The sequence below is a fragment of the Microplitis mediator genome, chromosome 6, assembly GCF_029852145.1.
Source record: "Microplitis mediator isolate UGA2020A chromosome 6, iyMicMedi2.1, whole genome shotgun sequence".
Taxonomy (NCBI): Eukaryota; Metazoa; Arthropoda; class Insecta; order Hymenoptera; family Braconidae; genus Microplitis; species Microplitis mediator.
In genome coordinates this window covers 14,345,378-14,366,782 of record NC_079974.1, presented here as the reverse complement: position 1 = coordinate 14,366,782, position 21,405 = coordinate 14,345,378, and the positions used below count along the sequence as shown (strand labels likewise).

The 21,405-nt window shown below is 29.5% G+C and overlaps 3 protein-coding genes across 7 annotated transcripts; 1 reads left to right on the top strand and 2 right to left on the bottom strand.

Annotated features, from left to right (window-relative positions):
* Window positions 1–2,158: 2,158 nt before the first annotated feature.
* Window positions 2,159–4,222, bottom strand: LOC130669933 (deoxycytidylate deaminase). 4 transcript variants are annotated; one of them, XM_057473092.1, is made up of 5 exons: window positions 3,961–4,221; window positions 3,428–3,675; window positions 3,135–3,348; window positions 2,378–2,529; window positions 2,159–2,311 (listed from the first exon to the last, which is right to left on the bottom strand). In XM_057473092.1, the coding sequence occupies exons 1-4, from the start codon at window positions 3,984–3,986 to the stop codon at window positions 2,442–2,444; spliced, it is 576 nt and encodes a 191-aa protein (XP_057329075.1). In that variant the 5' UTR covers window positions 3,987–4,221; the 3' UTR covers window positions 2,159–2,311; window positions 2,378–2,441. The 4 variants fall into 4 exon arrangements, with proteins under 4 accessions (XP_057329075.1, XP_057329074.1, XP_057329077.1 ...); XM_057473091.1 differs by having other exon boundaries at window positions 2,392–2,529; XM_057473093.1 differs by lacking the exon at window positions 2,159–2,311 and adding an exon at window positions 2,609–2,724 and having other exon boundaries at window positions 2,397–2,529; window positions 3,961–4,222.
* Window positions 4,223–4,564: 342 nt separating this feature from the next.
* On the top strand, window positions 4,565–8,636 carry LOC130669926 (TBC1 domain family member 25). Its single transcript, XM_057473081.1, has 6 exons — window positions 4,565–5,278; window positions 5,359–5,468; window positions 5,559–5,654; window positions 5,725–6,915; window positions 7,000–7,731; window positions 8,087–8,636. The coding sequence occupies exons 1-6, from the start codon at window positions 5,228–5,230 to the stop codon at window positions 8,490–8,492; spliced, it is 2,586 nt and encodes an 861-aa protein (XP_057329064.1). The 5' UTR covers window positions 4,565–5,227; the 3' UTR covers window positions 8,493–8,636.
* A 73-nt stretch (window positions 8,637–8,709) lies between these two features.
* LOC130669930 (growth hormone-inducible transmembrane protein-like) lies at window positions 8,710–15,600 on the bottom strand. Of its 2 annotated transcripts, none has more exons than XM_057473088.1 (5): window positions 15,465–15,600; window positions 14,905–15,123; window positions 14,676–14,787; window positions 9,128–9,763; window positions 8,710–9,013 (listed from the first exon to the last, which is right to left on the bottom strand). In XM_057473088.1, exons 2-5 carry the CDS (start codon window positions 15,098–15,100, stop codon window positions 8,929–8,931), a joined length of 1,029 nt encoding a protein of 342 aa, XP_057329071.1. In that variant the 5' UTR covers window positions 15,101–15,123; window positions 15,465–15,600; the 3' UTR covers window positions 8,710–8,928. The 2 variants fall into 2 exon arrangements, with proteins under 2 accessions (XP_057329071.1, XP_057329070.1); XM_057473087.1 differs by having other exon boundaries at window positions 15,440–15,599.
* Window positions 15,601–21,405: the final 5,805 nt, after the last annotated feature.

Sequence of the window (21,405 nt, the reverse complement as noted above, 5' to 3'; positions counted from 1 at the left end):
TTTGAAAATTGAAAAATTTTTTTTTGCGAGAGATTATTATCAGTACCGATTTTGACACTGTACACTTTTTTTTCTTACACATTGTAAATTGATTTCGATAGTATTTTGTTCCGAGTAGGGATTAAAAATCAGCAAGTATAAGCTGATGCTATTTATGAGCAATTATAATAAATGTTTTCATTTATTCAGAAGCAACTACTTCGAAGCAAACGAAACATTAGATTTGCCATACAATACAACCAAGAACATTAAAGGAACTCGAAAATTTCATACAATTATTCGAAAAAGTAATGGAGCTATATTGACTAAGGAGTACTCTAGTTCCTAAAACAATTGTTAATCTAAAATTTTTAAAAGAATCCAAAATTGAATAAAAACGCTTGTAATGAAGTTCCATCGCTTTCTTGAATAATTATATGAAATTTTTGAGTTCCTGTAATGGTCTTAGCTGTATTGTATAGCAAATCTAATGTTTCTTCTGCTTCGTACATACTGATAATAATCTCTCGCAAAAAAAAAATGTTTTTAATTTTCAAAAATCGAAAAAAAAGTAATTATGGAAGGCCCACTTCCGGACCGAGCTTAAAAGTTGCAGAATGGATAGAAGTTTAAGATAAAAAATTTTCAAGGAAATCGAAGGATACACAGTTTTAAAAACACGATTGAAAACTTAAAATTCAAAAATCTCGATTAAGAACACTTCAAATATTTGTTTTGTATTGCACGTCTCATAACGCGAAGCATTTGAGGTAGTGCTCTACTCTCAACACATCAAGGCCAAGCAATTTTTTTCTGTGAAGGCCATCTAAAAACGAAAATTAAAAAAAAAAAACATTGGATTTCGACTATTATTACGAAAGTTATGATCAAAAAACCATAAAAAGAGCGGTTTTTTTAAAAAATTCGATATTTTTTTAACCATTGATCGAAAAAATCTCAAAATTTATACCAGGAAGTCTCTTTTGAGGAGTACTAAAAAATATAAGAAAATCGAAAACAACAATTCTTGAAACCGTCCGATTTGGTGTGGAATGCCCCATATATATATGCATCATTAAGCCTCGGGTAATCTCATATCCGGCCACCAGTCAAATTCAATTTTCAAACCAAATCAAATTCACTTTTTAATCCAGTCAAATTCGAAGGTCAGCGACGGAACGAATCTCAGGTCCGAAAGACCTCACGCTTTTTGTACGAAAAATTTTTTCAGCAGTCGCTGAAATTCGAACTGGCCAATGATCAAGTCCGAGAAGCCCAAGACTTACGCCTTAGGAGCGCTCGGCCATGATCACCGGTTATTCTTTATTTAAACTAGGTATCTCGATTTACGCCACCTGGCGTTTACTAAATAATGATTAGTTAAAATTTATCGATATATTTCCATTCATACATAATTTGAATCTTTTAAATACACGTCATATTATTATTTTCTAGTCGCATGATTTTATAAATTTCCAATATTATGACGTCATTTTATATTCTAAAAATGTAAAAGTAACTGTGAAGACTAATTGTTTATGACTAAAATACTCGGTCTGGTTGTAAGAAGCTGTTTGAATCTGATAGAGTTTCCGTGTTATTCTCTTGAAATATCTATGAATCATTTGTTGAAATTTCACCCGAATCACAGAAAAATTAACTGAACTGTATCATTGTAATATAAGAGATGTTTAAAAGAACGGTTTAAATTTAATTTGTAGATTAATTTAAAATATGAATTTTTATTTCTCTGGCTACTAGAATCTTTAAAATAAAATTGGTTCATGATCGGCTTTATTACATGGCTAGATATTAAAAATATCCTAAATAAAACTTACAAAGTGATATAGAGGTCAAAGACGATTCGCTAAATATAAAATAATATTTATAATGTTTGTAATAGAATGAAATATTTATTTTGTCATCAATTTGTACATTGTAAGAAATTTACGGAGTAAACACGGATTGAATGTGGAGTTCATTTTTTATTTATTTAATTCCCTCTTTAACTCGAAGACGGTTTTTGTTCATTTTATTCTTAAAAAAAAAAAAAAATGTGAAATACAAGGAGCAAAAATGATCAATATTTAAATAAATCATTTATTTATGATTTAGCATGAAGATTGTTTTTTAGTAAATATAAATTTATTGAACATAAAATAAAATTCTTTCAGGTTCATTGTAAATATCATTACTTTGTTTATTAATTTCTTTTTTTTTTGTACCATTTTACCGTAATTACATTATTTTTTAACGTTTTATAAACATCATTACTGAAAATAAATCAGTTTATTATATATACTCATATAATACATATGAGACGGCTTTTTATCTGTAAAAAAAAAAAACAAAAAACCATGAGTTTATTAACATATAAGAAAACATTAAAATTATATACTTTAAAGACTTTACACAACAAGTGACAATAAGAATCCTTCAAATCCAAAAAAAAGTGTTTTTTTTCATGGTGATAGTGGTAAATAATCTTTTTCATTCCAATTTATTTTATTGAACTTAATTTCAACTGTTTCTCTCTTTGGAATATATTGCCTAAAAAACGTTAATTTATGAATATTTTTTTATAACACGTTTTTTCACTCCTATTTTCGATAAATATTCATAAATTTACTCTGTAATCGATTCACTCGTAAACTTGAAATTTTGAACCACGTCAATTCATCATTTGTTTATTTAATTAATAATTAGAAAATTTGAATTAATGGAATTTGTTTTTACTTCTTGACACTAAACAATGAAGAGTGAAGATAAACAATAAAGTCTGTTTCAAAGAAACATTAAAACATATAAACTCAATTGCGTAAAAGTGAGCCTTGATTAAAAAAAGCGATTTAAAACGATTCGAAATAAAAAATTTTAAATACTTTTTAATGCTTTTGAATACCTTGAATACTTTTTAATCCCTCTTCTTATGGGCATTTAACATTGCAAATTGTTTAAAATCGCTTTTTTTAATCAGGGAGACTTCTTCTATTGTAAGTTGTAAAAAATTATGGTGTTCCATCCGAATTTTATTTTTTTATCATTTTAAAATCAATTATTTAACTCTGTTTATCCTCATTTTTTATTTAATTTTTAGAAAGTCGCTTTTGTAAGATTGTAATTAGTGTATAGATTTTTGTAAAACATCGAATTACCTGTATTCTACAAATGCAGCATCAAACATCATTTTCGCCGCTATGGTACTTTTTTTATAAGCATGTTTATCAGACATATATATTATTTTTTTAATACCAGCTTGTATAATTAGTTTAGCACATTCATTGCACGGAAAAAGTCCAACGTACATAGCACAATTTTGCACATCAAATGAATTTTTATTTAAAATGGCATTTGCCTCAGCGTGACAAACTAAACACCGTTCAATAAATTAATAGTAAATGAATTCTTTCATTATTATCAGTCTAATTGAAACTTAAATATAATTTACCAAAGGTACTTTTATTTTTTAATCTATCTTCTTTATCTTTTCCCCAAGGAAATTTATCATCATCACAACCCATTGGCATTCCATTATAACCTATAGCAACAATTCGTTTTCGTTGATCAACAATACAAGCGCCAACTTGGGTACAAGGATCCTTACTCCGTTCTGCCGAAAGGAATACAATAGCCATAAAATAATCATCCCATTCTAAATAATCTACTCTTTTTTCATCAAGGTTGATATCTCCATTTCTAAATAAACAATTACTGTTATTAATTCAAAAAAAGATGCAGTCATAAATAATTAAAAAGTAATAATAATAATAAATTTATATTTTTTTTTCAAGCCCTAAAAAATATAAAAATTATAATATAAATTGAATCTTCCTCAGATAAGTAGTACTATAAAATATAAATTTACAATTTTTGGGTAAAAAATTAATAATATTTTTTAAATAAATTTCACTTTATATAGTCAATTAATTACTTTTTAATAAAATATAATTAAACATAACAAACTCTATAATTGAAACTTACTGACTCGTTTCCTTATTATCAGCCATTCTATTTGTAAATAATCATCTATTAAATTATACACATACCTAAATATGATTGACTAAACATAAAAATGTGTGACTAATTATTATATAGTATTCTATAAAAATAGATTATTTACAACAAATAACTAAATTTGAAATATATAATTGAAATTAATACTATAAATTCCAAATAATCAAAATCGAACAACTGTGAACTGAAAAAGGCGAATAGAACTACGTATGGAGACTATATAGTCTGCATAGAACTACGAAAAGAATAAAAATGTGGCACAATATCGATAAAACAGAGCTTGACATACATATAAAAGTATGTTTTTTTTTTAAGTTATTTATGTACTTGATTATTTTGTATTCAACAAAATTAAATTTAAATAAAACGTTTCCAAGAGAAATTGGTTTTCAGTTTATTTAATTTTTAATTCTTAATGTGTAAAAAAAATAGTTATCTTTGATATCTTTCACGTAACACTTCTTTTTATCAACAATAAGTCATGTAGATAATTTGTGTGTCTCTAATAACGACTCATTCTGAACATAAAATATAGTAGGTATAGATATATAGTGTAATTTAATGATTTTCTGTCGGGTACCACCAAATAACTGATTAAATTATTTTAAAAACCGTAAATATAAAGAGCCCATGAATTACCATAATTAAAATAAAATGAATCAATAATATTTTTGAATTAACAATAAAAGAAAAAGATAATAAATATTATCCAAATTAAAATTTGTAAATAGCAATAAGCAATAATTAACACAAATACAACAATGTGTTGGTGTTCTAAAATAAAGATTAAAAAAAAGTAAATAACCAAATTAATATGAAGTTAATAAGTATTAAACGTGATATATGAAGCAATATTTATTCAATTTAAGTTTAATTTAAATGCAATATATTTAGTACATAATCATTTTAAATGTTAATTTATTCATTTATTGTGTAACCTTTATGTGTTTTATAACATTCCTATCTGATCTCCTATCTCAAAAAAATAAAAAATTGGAATGATAGTTTAATTTTTTTTATCGTAAAAATTTGAATATAATTAATTAAAAAAAAGCATTTATTGTACTTAGAATTTTTTTTTGTATTTCCAATGAATATTTTTCTACGAGAATTATTTTCTGCGATAACTTTTATGATATCTGGGGTATGGGCTAGCATTAATGAATATTTGTGGTTTATAAATTTGGTTTTAAATAAATAATTACCAAGAAAATACTATAATTATTAATATAAAATGACTGAGATGTTTGGCTCTCCTCGTGAGGCCGTAAGAGTTAAAGTAAAGGTAAATTAATATAATCATATAGATAATCATTATCTTTAATATTTCATACACTTTGATAATTAAAAGAATTTTTTTTTCAGAAATGTGAGACAAGACATCAACCAGAATACAGAAAATTTAGTGTTGATCCACAAATAACATCAATTGAAGTATTACAAAGTATATTAATCAAAGCGTTTGATATAAAAGGGTGAGAAATTATTTGATACATTTTTTATTATTTTCGTTTTAAAATGTACTCATTTTATAAATATTTTATTATAAAATCAAATTTTATTAGAGAATTTACTGTATCATATCGGGCGATAGATGACTATGGCGCAGAGACTTACTTATTTTTACTTTCCGATTGGGATTTGGATGCTGCATTTATCAGGTAATATTTTTCTTTTATTTAAGTGTATAAAAATGTTTTATATTTACTAGCAGATTAACTTTTTATATAGTGCTTCAGAGCCTTACTTATATCTTCAAGTAAATTTAAAACCTTTTGGAGAATCTGGTGATTGTAGCTGCGATTGGGAACAAAATAATCAAGAATTAACGATAAAACATCAAGAATCTGGTTTTCAATACAAAACTCCAAAACTTCCAGGTTTAATAATGAATAAAGTAGAAAAGACATTAAATATGGTTCAACGAGCATTAGGTAATTTAGCAGAAGAATCTTCTCAACAAAATATTCAACCACTACGACCACCATTAACTGACGCCGAATTCCGACGATTTCTTGATCCAATTGGTCAAGTAATACATTCAAAAGAGTTGCGAGCTGTTATTTATTTTGGAGGTATTGAACCAAGTCTAAGAAAAGTTGTATGGAAACATATTTTAAATGTTTATCCTGATGGAATGTCAGGTCGAGAAAGAATGGACTACATGAAACGAAAAGCTCAAGAATATCAATCACTTCGAGAAAGATGGAAGACCCTTATGCAAAAAGGTCAGAATGTCGGTGATTTAAGTTACGTTACAAGTATGGTTCGCAAGGATGTATTAAGAACTGATAGACATCATAAATTTTACGGTGGATCAGATGATAATCAAAATACTGCAAGTCTATTTAATATTTTAACAACATATGCATTGAATCATCCAAGTGTAAGTTACTGTCAGGGTATGAGTGATCTTGCGTCTCCACTTTTAGTAATTATGCGAGATGAAGCACAGGCGTATATTTGTCTTTGTGCTTTGATGAGAAGACTTAAAGATAATTTTATGCTTGACGGTATTGCAATGACAACTAAATTTACCCATTTAGCAGAAGGTCTACAACGTTATGATCCTGATTTTTATGCTTATCTTAAATCTCATCAAGCAGATGATTTATTATTTTGTTATCGTTGGTTACTATTAGAAATGAAACGGGAATTTGCATTAGAAGATGCTTTGAGAATGCTTGAAGTTCTTTGGGCTGCTCTTCCTGCTTCACCTCCCAAAGATGAACTTCATCTTGCTGAAGTTCCATTCCCACCACCAACACCACCACCAAGTCCAAATATTAAACACATTAGAGAAAATGCATACACTAAAGTTTGTGCTATCAGACGACTTAGTTCATCTGCTAGTATAGCCAGCGGAAAAAAAAAATTTCACGGTTCAGATGAACAAAGTGAAACTAGTATAATTGAAAATAGGTAATTATAAAATAAGAATAAAAAATTTATTGATTTATATAAAAATCTGTTAGAATAATTTTTAATCTTATTGTTTATTTTAAGATCAACATCACCAAAAATGATTGAAACTGAGACAGATGACGAAATAACATCAAATAAAAATCGAAAAAATAATACAACAATAGATAGATTGTCAAGTAAAGAAACATCAGATGTGAAATCAAAAATAACTTGTAATTCTTTTGAAATAAAAACCGCAAAATCAATTGAAGAAACAAAAATTAACGAACTAACGGAAAATGAGAAAAAATGTGCCAGAGTTGTAAAAAATCTTAATGAATTTCTTAATTTTACATCTTTAAATCGAAGTAAAGTAGGTCCCAGTGATAAACATGAACTTAAACGAGTATCAAGTGAGAATGGTGTTATTCGTGTTGTACGGGATGATGCTGGTTCACCAGATGACCCGACAGATTTTTATCCAATGACTACTTCAATGACGAGAGAATTGAGATTAGAATTAGAATCATTGGACCGACAAGTTTTTGGTTCATCTAATTCGAATGAAGCTAATAGTAGTAATTGTGCTACGAATAAACAAGATACTGAAGAGCCTGATAGTGAAACTGAATTTGATACTGAAATATCGAGATGTAGTCCAGCAGCTGATGTTTTTGTTTGGGAAAATCCATTGCATTCATTGCAAAATAAAAATTCAACATTTGTAACTACTCCCGATGAACCAACAGAAATAGAATATGATGGTGAAATATTGGAAGATCAAAATGGTGTAAAGTCGGTTACTCCTATCAGACTCTTGAAACGTACTGCTCGGTAATGATTCAATTTTATTCTTTTATTGTTAAAATAAGAAAAAAATTACTAACACACATCTCATGGATGAATTAATAGATTTAAATAATTTTTGCGGCGATTAAAAAAGTTTATCAAGACTTAAATTTCATTAGATTTTAAGAATAATTACAACCTAGTATAAGAAGTATTTGAAAAATATCAATTCAAAATTTTTTGTTTATTTATATTATTTTAAAATAAGTTAAAAAATATCTAATTGATCTCAAAATATTATTAGATCCGTAGTTTGTTGTTAAATTGATCCGATTACCACAGAAAATGTTCAACAGATGTGTTGTAGTATTTACTAAAATTTATAATATATTTATTGCAGATCGGACTCTATATCTGACAATGAATATTCTGATAGTTATCAAGAAAGTGCTGTGGCCTTAGATAATCAACTAACTGTGACACAAGAACAATGTGAAGAAGCAACAGAACTGACAGCATTAATACCAGCCGGAACATTGGAAGATCAATTAACCGGTTTATTGCCTCCACCATCTGAATTTGGTGGTGGTAATCCTTTTCTTATGTTTTTATGTATTACAATGCTTTTACAACATCGAGATTTTATTATGCGTAATCAAATGGATTACAACGAAATGGCAATGCACTTTGATAAAATGGTACGACGCCACAATGTTGCTCGAGTACTTTCACAAGCAAGACAATTATTTGCTGGTTATTTAAGAAGATATTCTACCCCTGGTCGACCTGATTTTGTCAGTGTTTAATAAAATATTCAGTGACATTGATGTTTTTTTTTTTTTTTTTTTGTTTTTTTAAATACGTTAACAATTAAAATAAAACGTATAACCTAATTATAAACAAAATATGTATTAGTGCGATATCATGTATTAATAAATTTAAATCTTCCTTTTAAAATTAATTTTTCAAAATCTCGTTACATATTTCATGTTTTTAAATTATTGATTTTGCTTAATTAATAAATCGACAATAAATTTTTTTATTAATTTATATGAACAAAAAATTATTACCATTTTACAAGCCGCTATCAACTTATATATATTTAATAATTAATTTAAAAATATTTACTTAATAACTTGCTATGATAAATTTAAATTTGTTCCTATCAAATCCAGTAATTCATGACTTTGATAAAGTATTATCATGATGGAAAAATTTTAGATTTTCAATAAGATGATGCATCTACTTGCGTTTTCCACCACCTCCAGAAAGAATGCTCACCATTCTTACAAAGATATTGACGGTGTCTAAATAAATATTGATGGAACTAAAACAAAAAAAATATAAAATTTATATCTTGATAATACATTTTGAATATATACATTATATACCAAAAATATATTGAAATAATAACATATATCAAAATTAAAATCAAAATTACTTGTTTATTGGATCGTAAGGGATCACAGAGCTTTGGCTGCCATATTGATCATAACTAACGGGATACGTTTCAGCTTTCTTTATAATTGTTTGTGTATCATAAAGTAAGAATGCAGAAAAAAGAACAAGTCCACCGTAGAGGCACATAGCATGAAGTCCAGATCCAACAACTGTAGTCGGTGGTAAAAACATGCTTCCAATAGAACTGGCGAATACAACACCTAAACCAATAGCAAGTGGTCCTCCCATATTGAGGAATTTTTCACTTGGTGCACATACGGCTACAGCCGAAAGGCCACCAACAATTCCAGCTGTATAGCAAGCTGCTCTTATAAGGATAGGTCCACCTAAAAGTGAAAGAGGTGCCAAAACAGCACCAATAACTCCCGAATGAAGGAGCCACGCTACTTGTTTAGCACCAAAGCCTTCCTGGTAAGGAATACGATATGCAGCCAGTGCTGTTCCAATCATTGCAACTAAAGTAGCACCAAAAGCGAGTAATCCTCCTTGTGTCATCATCCTCATAAATGCTGGTGATCTCAAACATAATGCTGCAGATGCTGTACTAGCAAGAATAGAGCCTCCAAAGTACATATATGTTGTATGTATGCGGTCTTTTACATATTGTGGCCATAATCTAGTAGAAAAACATTTTTTTATTAATTTTGGTAATTATATAGAAGTGGGGCTGCCTACATTTTTTGCGATAAAAAAAAAAGTATTTGAGATACGGACTTCGTTTTGGTTTCATTTTTTTCAGCTTTTCGGCGGATTTGTTAATCTTCATTGATAACTGGTCGAAAAATTGAGTTACCTACTTTTTTTTTTCACTTTTATATCTAAAATTTTTTAATTTTTTTAGTTTTTCAAGTATTTTTCTATCAAAACTATTTTCTGGGTTATTATCATTTTTTTTTTCGTAAAGTACATTAAAAACTGAAGAAAATGGCGCCAAGACCATTTCGATATCTTAATTTGGACGAATTTTAGAAAACATAAAAAATAAGCTTTTTTTTTTTTACTTTTTACGTATATTAGGTCTGAAATATTTTTTTACTTTTTTTTAAATTTCTGTAAGATAAAAATTTTTTTTCAATTTTCATATCTGAAAAATAGAAAAAAAATTATCATAATATAAAAAAAAAAAAAAAAAAATATTTCAGATCTAATATATGTAAAAATACTGAAATTAAACAAAAAAAGTGATAGATACAGTATATTATAAAAAAAAGTACAGAACAAAAAATTAGACTTAAAATACATATGTATATGTGAAAATTAGGGTTGTCCTTATTTAGGCTATGTTTGAATTTTTTTTCGGGATGGTCCTGAATAGGTTTAAAATATATGAAAAAAAATTCGTGCCAAATTGCAGCTCTTAATTTTAAAATTAACTCGGCCCCCACGACAGCCAAAGTTTTAAATGGAAATAACATGGGAAAATTTCTGATATTACTTTTGAATTTTTTAAGGTAATTTGGTAGTCAAACCTCCAACAGTTAACCCTTACTTTAATTATGATAATTTCACAGATTATATTTTTAAGCCCTTGAAAACAAAAAACCAGAATTTTTTACCACACCGTTTAAAAAATATAATCAATTAAACTTTCGTAAAAATACATCGGCTCTTATGGCTGTCTTTATTCAACTTAACAGGAAGTTGATAATTTTTAAAAAAGTGGCACAGTTAACCTAGGCGAAAAAACTATTCAGTCTATGATATAATATCTAAAATATCTACCTACCAAATTTCGAAACAATTTACCACATGGTTTTTTTTTAATTAATTTTTTTGTGTGACAGAAAGATTTCTGTCTTTGTTTTGTAACCCATTCTGCGCCCCTCTTATTTGTTCTAGGGAAAAAATGGCGGCTCTGCTGTACGCGCGAAATTTAAGTTATTGTTTACATTCAAAGTATAAACATTAGGGTGATCCAAAAAATAACAAACTTTTTTTTTTTTCTTCCAAACAGGTTCGAAAGTTTCATTTAGATAAAAAAAGACGCCTGTAAAAATTAGAGCTCTTAATATTAACATTAAGAGGTTCCTCATCGCACTTTTCTATTTCCCATAAGAATAACATGGGAAAAATTTTTTTTACTTCTTCTGATTTTTATAAGTAGCTAACGATGCGTCATAGGAATAAATGGCAGGCATATTTTTGTAGGGAATTGAATGCTCTACAAAAAATGATTCTTATCATTTTTTGAGGAATCTATTTGTTCAAAAGTTATTTGAGGTTGAAGCGAATTCATATTAAATTTTGAGATTTTCTACTTTTCCGGCGAAACTATCAGACTTATTACAAAATATCATCAGACCTTTGTTTGTAGACAATTTTATTCCCTAAAAGTTATTTCTAATAAAGTTTTTTCGAATTCCGCATTGCTTTCTAGTTATTTTTATTTTAATGTCAAGCTCTTAAAATTGATCAGAAGACTATTTTTTTATAAGTATGACATTAAAATAAAAATAACTAGAAAACAATGCAGAATTCGAAAAAACTTTATTCAAAATAACTTTTCGGGAATAAAATTGTCTACAAAAAAGGTCTGATGATATTTTGTAATAAGTCTGACAGTTTTGCCGGAAAAGTAGAAAATCTCAAAATTTAATATGAATTCGACTTCAACCTCAAATAACTTTTGAACAAATAGATTCCTCAAAAAATGATAAGAATCTTTTTTTGTAGAGCATTCAATTCCCTACAAAAATATGCCTGCCATTTATTCCTATGACGCATCGTTAGCTACTTATAAAAATCAGAAGAAGTAAAAAAAATTTTTCCCATGTTATTCTTATGGAAAATAGAAAAGTGCGATGAGGAACCTCTTAATGTTAATATTAAGAGCTCTAATTTTTACAGGCGTCTTTTTTTATCTAAATGGAACTTTTGAACCTGTTTGGAAGAAAAAAAAAAAAATTTGTTATTTTTTGGATCACCCTAATAAACATATATATTTATATGATGTTCGTTAAATACTGGACTGGTAACAAATACAAACTAAAGAGTTGAATAAATAATAATAATGAATACTTAATAATAAGATATCTAAAAATTACGTGAGAGTTTATATTTCCATTATTAAAATTAAACAAAAAATAATTAACGTTTTTTATAAATAAAAAAATTATTAGATGCGAAGATTAGTACATTATTTACATTTATAAATAATTTTTTTTTAAATTGTGTGTGTCTGTACATTTATCGTATTATCATGAACTGTCAAAAATTTACCGGGATTATAAGGTTATATTTACTACACATACATGTGACACATTAAACTGTCAAAGAAACTAGTGTAAACAGAAGTACCAACTTTTATTAAATAACAACTGTTGGTACTGTCTAGTTGCAGTCAAAATAATTTATATAATTTGAAAAAAAATTATTAGTATTTTTTTCTGCATATTATTTATAGCTTATAAAATATAGTTACTAATTATCGTAAATTATTATGGACTTTATTGAATGATTAAAGTCAAAGAAAAAAAAAAATTTCGACATTGTTTTGACTCCGGAATGCGGCTCCCAAATTACCTTAAGTCATGAATTAATGAACGGATTATATCGAGAAATGAATATACTTGTAGCAAATTTAACGCTCTCCAAGAAAGGTATCTTATGATTTTTTGCTAACTTTACTGGTTCTAAAGTTATTCGAGGTCAAAATCGAAGTTCTAGTTAATTAAATTGTTTTTCCATTTTTATCGTGGTTTAATGATTCAAAAATGTAAAAAGTGTTATAAATTATATTCTAGATGACTTTTCTTACCTTGAGCTTTGCTTCAATAGAAAAATATTAATTGATTAAATATTATTAAAATTTCAATGGAAAATAAAAAATACCAACACTATTATATTTTTTTTTTTAATCACAGAGATTTTCATTAAGTTGTTACATTAGTTTATTTTAGCGCGTCAGGAAACATTTTTCGATGATCTTTAACCAATTGTAATATATATTGTATTTGTTTTTCATTCTGAGTATGATGCTTACAAAACTTTTGCACTAGTTTAACTCCTATTTCAGCACAGTTATTTACAACTGATAGTTTTTTGACAAACCCTAATGCAGTCCTATAACTTTCATTTTCAGCCCATTCAGAAGGATGAATTTCTAAAAATTCTGTTTGTAACTCAAATCTTTCAAAAAATTTGATTGATTCGGCGGTTACAAAAAAATCGATATCATTATACAATAAATCGTTTATACTATTGCATTGAAAGCGTTTTACGCAACATTTTTCAAGTGTGTGATTCAGGACTTCTTCTTCGGGAATAGCATCGATTGTAATCTTTTTTTTCCGTATGCAGCTTACTCACAATTTTTAATTTTGATTCTAATGAAACATACTCATCAAAAATTGCCATGATCGATGACTCTGGCGATAAGTACCATAGATGCTTCATGAATTTAGTTTAAATTTAAAACTAGACTTTATCGAAATTTTTACCAATAAATATCTAAATCTTTCAACAATATGATCAAAATATCTTGCGTATCCCGAAATTTAAAAATCACTTGAAACTTACCATTCAAGAATAACAAAAAATTTGGTGTAACTAACTTTTTAGGGTCACGGTTACCCTGGAATTTTTCTCAAAAATAGAGCATTCTAGAACATAAATTATAACACTTTTTACATTTTCGAATCATTAAACCACGATAAAAATGGAAAAACCATGAAATTGACGAGAACTTCGATTTTGACCTCGAATAACTTTTGAACCAGTAAAGTTAGCAAAAAATCACAAGATACCTTTCTTGTAGAGCGTTAAATTTGCTACAAGAATATTCATGTCTCGATATAATCCGTTCATTAGTTCATGACTTCAAAAATTCAAAAGTAATAACAGAAATTTTCCCATGTTATTTCCATTTAAGACTTTGGCTGTCGTGGAGGCCGGGTTAATTTAAAAATTAAGAGCTGCAATTGGGCACGGATTTTTTTTTATATATCTAGAACCTATTCAGGATTATCCCGAAAAAAAAATTCAAACATAGCCTAAATAAGGACCACCCTAGTGAAATTATAAAAATTAAAAAAAAATGAGTGAAAAAAAAAAAAAAAAATTTTAGACCTAATTTATGTAAAAAGTAAAAAAAAAAGCTCATTTTTGATGTTTTCTAAAATCCGTCCAAATTAAAATATCGAAATGGTCTTGACGCCATTTTCTTCAGTTTTTAATGTACTTTACGAAAAAAATATGCTTATAACCCAAAAAATAGTTTTGAGTGGAAAATCATTGAAAAACTAAAAAAACTACAAAATTTTCAATCAAAAAGTGAAAAAAAAATATGTTATCCAAGTTTTTTGGATAAATGTCAATACACTCTCATAAGTCCGCCGAAAAGCTGAAAAAAATGGCACCAAAACGAAGTCCGTATCTCAAATACTTTTTTTTTTTATCGCAAAAAATGTAGGCAGCCCCACTTCTATATAATTACCTGATTTTTTTTCCTCGTAAAAAAAGCACAAAGACTGTTTTAATTTTAATACTGACGACATATATTGTTATTACGTCTGTAATTGAGTACTTACGTCGCACGGTCAATAGCACCTATTTCAGATGAAAGACCCGCTCCATAATAACATAAAGCTCCTAGTCCTAAAACGGCAGAACCAGCAGCAAATCCTTTGCCAATGTTGAATGCTAAAACATAAATTCGATCGTAAAGCACTCCCTAATGCTTCGTATTATGAGTCGTGCAAAATTAAGTTATACAAGTATTGAAAATAATTAAAATAAATTGCTTAATGTAATATTTACCGGTTTGGCCTGCTGGGGCAACTGCATCTTCAACAATTGTTGCTCTTTTACGAGCTGTTCTTTGAAAAACAGTTTTTCCATCGCTCGCAAACAATCTACCAGCTTGCACACGAATTACTTTAGGTACCACTGGTGCTTTTAAGAAAGACTTTATTTGAGGTGGTACTGTACTTCGGCAAACTTTTGCCAACAACATTTTTATCGATTTTAATTAGAATTCTAATGGAAATAAGAAAAAAAAAGATCAATCAAAGTATTGGAATATAATTCATTTGGTGAAATTTCATAAAAATGTGTTAAATTATTAAATTTAATTATTTAAAAAAATACATAACAATAACTGTGCTCAAAAACAAATCATTAAGATTCATTAAATTTAATTATCAATTTTTTTTGTCGACGTTGAAACCTAATAATTAGAGATCCCATCGTTAATTAATCGTTTGAAAATTTTTAAATTATTCAACTATTTCACAATTTAGTTGGGATTAATATTTAAATTAAAAAAAAAACAAATCTTTAAAAATTAACTTACATGATGTAATTTTCTTATTTCTTACGTTTTCTAGACTTTGTGATTCGGGTAATGGCTCTTACACTGATTAACGTTAGTTTCAACTGCGTTGTGATCGCTTTGTTTGCTTATGCATGACTATAGCCTATAAAGTTAGCAGACAGCTGACAAAAAAATATTTGACCAAGCCAAGGTTACTACAGTGCAGCCAGATCGCGGACGAAAAGTTCCCCTTCTTTCGCACCATTTTAGCATCACTCACAGCTTAAACGGTGCTTGGGAAGGGGAACTTTTCGTCCGCGATCTGGCTGCACTGGGTTACTAGAATAGGGAGTTTGGGTCAACCATTATCCCAATGTTAAATTTTGTCGCTGGTCCCTTTCTAGGGATAAATGCTGGTCTACCAATCAGCTTTCCCGAAGCATTTGGATGAATTTTCAATACTCTACAGAGATTTGATCTGTGCTCTATGGGTAATTGAAAGTAAAAACCAAGCGCGATAGATAAGAAGCAGCAAATGGTAATATTTTTATATATTAAATTTGAAAACTAAATGCCGCTGATTTATATAAAGAGTGTAGGGAAAATGTTTCAATAGAAAATAATTATTTTTTATTTTTAAGCTTCCATAACTTTTGAACAGATGGATTTATCAAAAAATCATAAGAGACCTTTTTTGTAGAACATAAAATTCCCTACAAAAATGTATCTTAGGCTTATTTTGGTAAAAGGCCATTAACGAGGTGGAAAATTCAAAAAACTTAAAATTTTGATTGACTGAGCATATTGACCATTTAATTTAAAATAGAAAAAAAATGAAATCATGCATACGTAGCTCTTGGAAAGAGAAAAAGACGGGCATATTCAGTTCTATCTTTAAAATAATTTTTCTCACTCATATGCTTAGTTAAAAAATTCGAAAAATTTGTTTTTATCATTTTTTCAAAATATGACAGCAATTTTCGAAAATAAAAAAATTGCACCTCTAGATAATAAAAAAACGAAGAGGTGAGTTTTTTTTTTTTTTTTTTCGTTTCAACGATTTGTTCAAAAATTATGACGTGCTAAAGTTTTTTTTCGATTTTCAAAAAAAAAAACCAAGGCGCCCTTAGATAATCGTGCCATCAAAAAGTAATACAATATGAAGTTATTCCGATCATTTGAAATGTCAGGTTAGCTTGCTAAAAATTTTGTTTTTGAATAAATCCAAAACAGTGAGCTAAAAAAAAAAAATTGCTAGCATATCTAGTTTATTTCAATAGAATTCTCCCTCGCAAATTTGAATCACGGTGGAAACGCCGTAGAAGTGTAAACACTGTGGATCCACCGGGGTTACACGGTGGGATTGTTCCATTTCATCACCGGTATACACAGTGTATCCACAGTGGTCAAGCCACTGTGGAATCACGGTGGATACACCGCGTAATCACAGTGGTAAAATGGAACAAACCCACCGTGTTTCCACCGTGATTCAAATCTGCGAGGGAAATCATAATTTGTTTTAAACTATTTACACACTCCAGTATCCAGTTGGAAATAATAAAAAAAATCTGGGCGTCGGTTGGTCTTGCGGGCCAGCCTCAAAACTTCCCGCTATTTTCGAGCTCAAGGAACTTGAAAACATCACTGTAAATATATTTTCGAGCTTTTCGAGCTCAAAAATGCTATTACATGCAATGATTTTTTTATGAGCTTTTCAAGCTCTAACAACCCTTATAGGAAGAAACAACAGGCCCAAGCTTGGCCGAGGCTTATTGGCGCAAGACTTATTAACTCTAGGGAAAGCTTGAAATCCCAGCTTGGCCCAAGTCTGTCTAAGCATCGAAATGATAACATCAAGCCAAGCTTGAATGAGAGTGTTGTGCCACAACTGTATCTAAGTATTGGCCCAATATCGAGAGCCAGTATTGTGCCAAGACTGTTGCTAAATAAGCACCTATGTTTATTAAAAATAATAAAAAAAAAAAAAATATTAGTAGAGATGTGCGTGATATGGTAACATATGGAAATAAATTTGTACACAGAGAAATCAGGTGGATCGATGCAACTAATTTTTTTTTGCATTTGCTGAGTCTCGAACCTGGTCCTTCATAGCTGCTAGGCAAGCGTCTTATCCACTAGGCTGTTACGCTATTCACAGAAGCCAGAGGTTTTTATAAAAAAAATGGTACCTATAGGTATCATTTGTTATTTAGACTGATAAACCAAGGCTTGTCACTTGAGTCGTGGCTGAATCTTGGCCCAAGACTGGTGAACCGAGGCTCGTCACTTGAACGTTGGTCGGATCTCGGACCAACCTTGGGAGGCCGAGCCTCGGTAGCTCAGTATTGTGCCAAGACCGGCCCCGTTGTCAATATTTTTTTTCTACAAGGGAAGTTACGTTTTATGATAGAGTTTGAAAAGTTAAGAATCGAAAATCATTAATGAAGAAGCGGTTTTTAAATTTTCATTCCCGATTATGTTCAATGAAATAAATGCATTGAGGCAGAAATCAATGTCAGTTATCAAACTCAAGATTTGAATGAGTTTTGACTTAGGTCAGAGCAATGATATATGAAATTTCTGAGAAAAATATTAAAAACTGGGTTTTTTCAATTTTTTGTTGATAATATGATTTGAACTAAAGAACAAATTAGATGACATTCTATGACGATCGAAAGACTATAAAGAGGAAGAGTTGGTATGATTTCAGACACATTTTTGTACATTACATTTTGATTCATCCGGAAAAATAACATTTGATGTTATTTTTTTGACTTTTCAGCACCAATATCTCTTGAACTAATGGACCGATTTTGACGTTAGAGGTGGCAATCGACGCGTTTTATTAAGTTCTAGAGCTGATTAGATTTTGAAATTGATCGGATGAGTCGCTTCAGAGATAATCGAAAAAAGCCGTTTTTTACCATTTCTTTCTCCAACGATATCTCTCAAACGAATAAACCGATTGAGACGGTTGAGGTGGCAATCGACGCGTTTTATCAAGTTCTAAAGCTGATCGAATTTTGAATTCGATTTATCGAGTCGTTTTTGAGATATTTCAAAAAAAATAAATTTTTTTTTAATTCTTTCGACAACCCTGATTAAAAAGTGAATTGAAAAGTATTGAAAATTATTTCAATTCTTTTCAATCCCTCGGCGGTTTTGGAAAGTATTGAATGGAATTGAAATTTCGATCGTTTAAATACTTTCAAATTCCAAAGTGGAATTCGAAAGTATTGAAAAGAATTCAATCTTTCATCATTTCAATACCTTCCAATATGGAATTATTTTGGTATTGAGAAGGATTCAGAAAGATTCAAAAATTTCAATTCATTTCAATCTTTTTCAATCCCACACTTGATCCGAAATATCGGATTATTTAGGTATTGAGAGGGATTCGGAAAGATTCAAAAATTTCAATTCATTTCAATCTTTTTCAATCCCACACATGACCCGAAATGTGAAATTATTTAGGTATTGAGAAGGATTCGGAAAGATTCAAAAATTTCAATTCATTTCAATCTTTTTCAATCCCACACTCGATCCGAAATGTCAGATTATTTAGGTATTGAGAAGGATTCAGAAAGATTAAAAATATCAATTCATTTGAATCTTTTTCAATTCCTCGGAAGTTCAGAAATTCTTTTATTATTTTGGGATTGAAAAGTATTCATTTTATGTCAAAATGAAAACCTCGGGGTATAGAAAGTATTCGAAAGGATTCATTTCTCATCTTTTTCAATACTTTTCAATTCACTTTTTTAATCAGGGTAACGGTTTCTCTTGAACGAATGAACCGATTTTGATGCCCTTGGCACAATACTGGGCTACCGAGGCTCGGCCTCCCAAGGTTGGTCCGAGATCCGACCAACGTTCAAGTGACGAGTCTTGGTTTGCCAGTCTTGGGCCAAGATTCAGCCAATACTCAAGTGACAAGCCTTGGTTAGCCAGTCTTGGGCCAAGATTCAGCCAATGCTCAAGTGACAAGCCTTGGTTTGCCAGTCTTGGGCCAATGTTCAGCCAATAATCAAGTGACAAGCCTTCGTTTGCCGGTCTTGGGACAAGGTTCAGCCAATACTCAAGTGACAAGCATTCGTTTGCCAGTCTTCGGACAAGGTTCAGCCATTATACAAGTGACAAGCCTTGGTTTACCAGTCTAAATAACAAATGGTACCTAAAAACCCCTGGCTTCTGTGAATAGCGTAACAGCCTATAGTGGATAAGACACTTGCCTAGCAGTCATAAAGGACCAGGTTCGTGACCCAGCAAATACAAAAATAAAATTAGTTTCATCGATCCACCTGATTTCTCTGTGTACAAATTTATTTCCATATGTTACCATCACGCACATGTCTACTAATACTTTTTTTTTTTTATTAATTTTTTTTAATAAACATAGGTGCTTATTTAGCAACAGTCTTGGCACAACACTGTCACTCAAGCTTGGCTGGGTGTTATCATTTCAATGCTTAGACAGACTTGGGCCAAGCTTTGATTTCAAGCTCTCCCCAGAGTTAATAAGTCTTGCGCCAAGCCTCGGCCAAGCTTGGGCCTATTGTTTCTTCCTACAAGGGTGGTTGAGGTGGCATTCGACGCGGCTTATAAAGCTCTAGAGCCCAGTCCATTTTGGAATCAATCCATCGAGCACATTAAGAGTTATCCAAAAAAAACACTTTTGAAAAAATTTTATTTTTGGAATATCTCTGAACAAGCCCTACCGATCAAGTTCAATTTTCTTACAGCTTCAAGATATTGACAAGCCGCGTCGAATGACACCTTAAAGTTTAAAATCGGTTCATCCGTTCAAAAGATACAGGTATTTACATATATACGTACGTACGTACAAAAAAAATGAAAAATTTCCAAAAAATGTCAAAAAAAAAAATTTAGAACACAAAAATAAAATTTCAATTTTTTTTTTTTCTTCGTTTTTTTCTGACATTTTTTGGAAATTTTTCATTTTTTTTGTCATTTCCTTGCATTTGCTGAGTTACCAACGCAAAAATTTGAGAAAAGTCGAAAAAAAAAAATTTTTTCATTTTGATTATGATTACACAATTAAAGGAACAAAACTTGCTCCTTTAATTGTTTAGCTAAACTTTGATCGATGATACCCAGAAAACGGTTCGATAGATCAATTTAAAAATTTACAGGGGTCTTGGGGGTACATTAAGCTAAAAAAGTCCCTGGCAACATTATTTTTTTTATCGATATTTGCAGAGTAGCGGTTGATTTACTAAAAAACCAAAAAAAGTCATTTTTTTGTACTTTTTTCTAATGGATGTTAAAAATAAAAAAAAATTTTTTTTTCAAAAAATGACGACAGGGTCTTGTAGGGAATTTATTCAAGTTTTCAACGCCGCCCTTTAACTTTCTGTGCGATCATTGGTACCTGAAATATCGAAGATCAAAGCCAAAAGGATCATTTTTAGTTTGAAGGCTGATATCTCTGCGACAAATCGTCCTACGAGGTTAAAAAAAACCAAATTGAAGCTGAATAAATTTGCTAAACGATGTATGCATTCGTTTAGTTGAAAAAATTTTTCCGCGGTCCGTGGGCTCTTCGGAAAAAAAAAAAAAATTTAGAAATTTTTTGGCTCGCGGTATTTCTCATGTTTGCGCAATAATCGGAGCTTTTAAAAGATTTTGAAAAAAATACACCTAAACTAGAGATTTCAAGCTATAAAATGCTTTTTTTAAATTTTTGATCCGATTTTTTTTCACCAAGTTACAGCCTTCCAAAAATCACTAAAAAATTTATAAAATTTTTCTGCTCCTTTAATTTTTTGCATTAGTGTATTTAAACCTCGCTCAAGAATTTTGAATGTTTCTGAGTGCTGCCTTTTTGACTTTTTTGAGCGACTTTTAAATATTAATAATAAAGCTTCTCGATTTTTTCACCATCAATTTGCATGACAATGAATGAAATTATAACCCGAGAAATAGAAATATCAAGTTTTTTACATACTTTTTTATTTTTTAATTCAATTTGTAGGTTTTTTCGC

Coding starts and splice junctions, on each gene's coding strand:
- LOC130669933 (XM_057473092.1), bottom strand. CDS start 3,986: ATGGCTGATAATAAGGAAACGAGTCA. Junction 3,676..3,960: donor GATAATAAGGAAACGAGTCA/GTAAGTTTCAAT, acceptor TTGTTTATTTAG/AAATGGAGATATCAACCTTG. Junction 3,349..3,427: donor AAAAAATAAAAGTACCTTTG/GTAAATTATATT, acceptor AACGGTGTTTAG/TTTGTCACGCTGAGGCAAAT.
- LOC130669926 (XM_057473081.1), top strand. CDS start 5,228: ATGACTGAGATGTTTGGCTCTCCTCGTGAGGCCGTAAGAGTTAAAGTA. Junction 5,279..5,358: donor CCGTAAGAGTTAAAGTAAAG/GTAAATTAATAT, acceptor TTTTTTTTTCAG/AAATGTGAGACAAGACATCA. Junction 6,916..6,999: donor ACTAGTATAATTGAAAATAG/GTAATTATAAAA, acceptor GTTTATTTTAAG/ATCAACATCACCAAAAATGA.
- LOC130669930 (XM_057473088.1), bottom strand. CDS start 15,100: ATGTTGTTGGCAAAAGTTTGCCGAAGTACAGTACCACCTCAAATAAAG. Junction 9,764..14,675: donor GGTGCTATTGACCGTGCGAC/GTAAGTACTCAA, acceptor TTTTTCTACTAG/ATTATGGCCACAATATGTAA. Junction 9,014..9,127: donor CCTTACGATCCAATAAACAA/GTAATTTTGATT, acceptor TTTTTGTTTTAG/TTCCATCAATATTTATTTAG.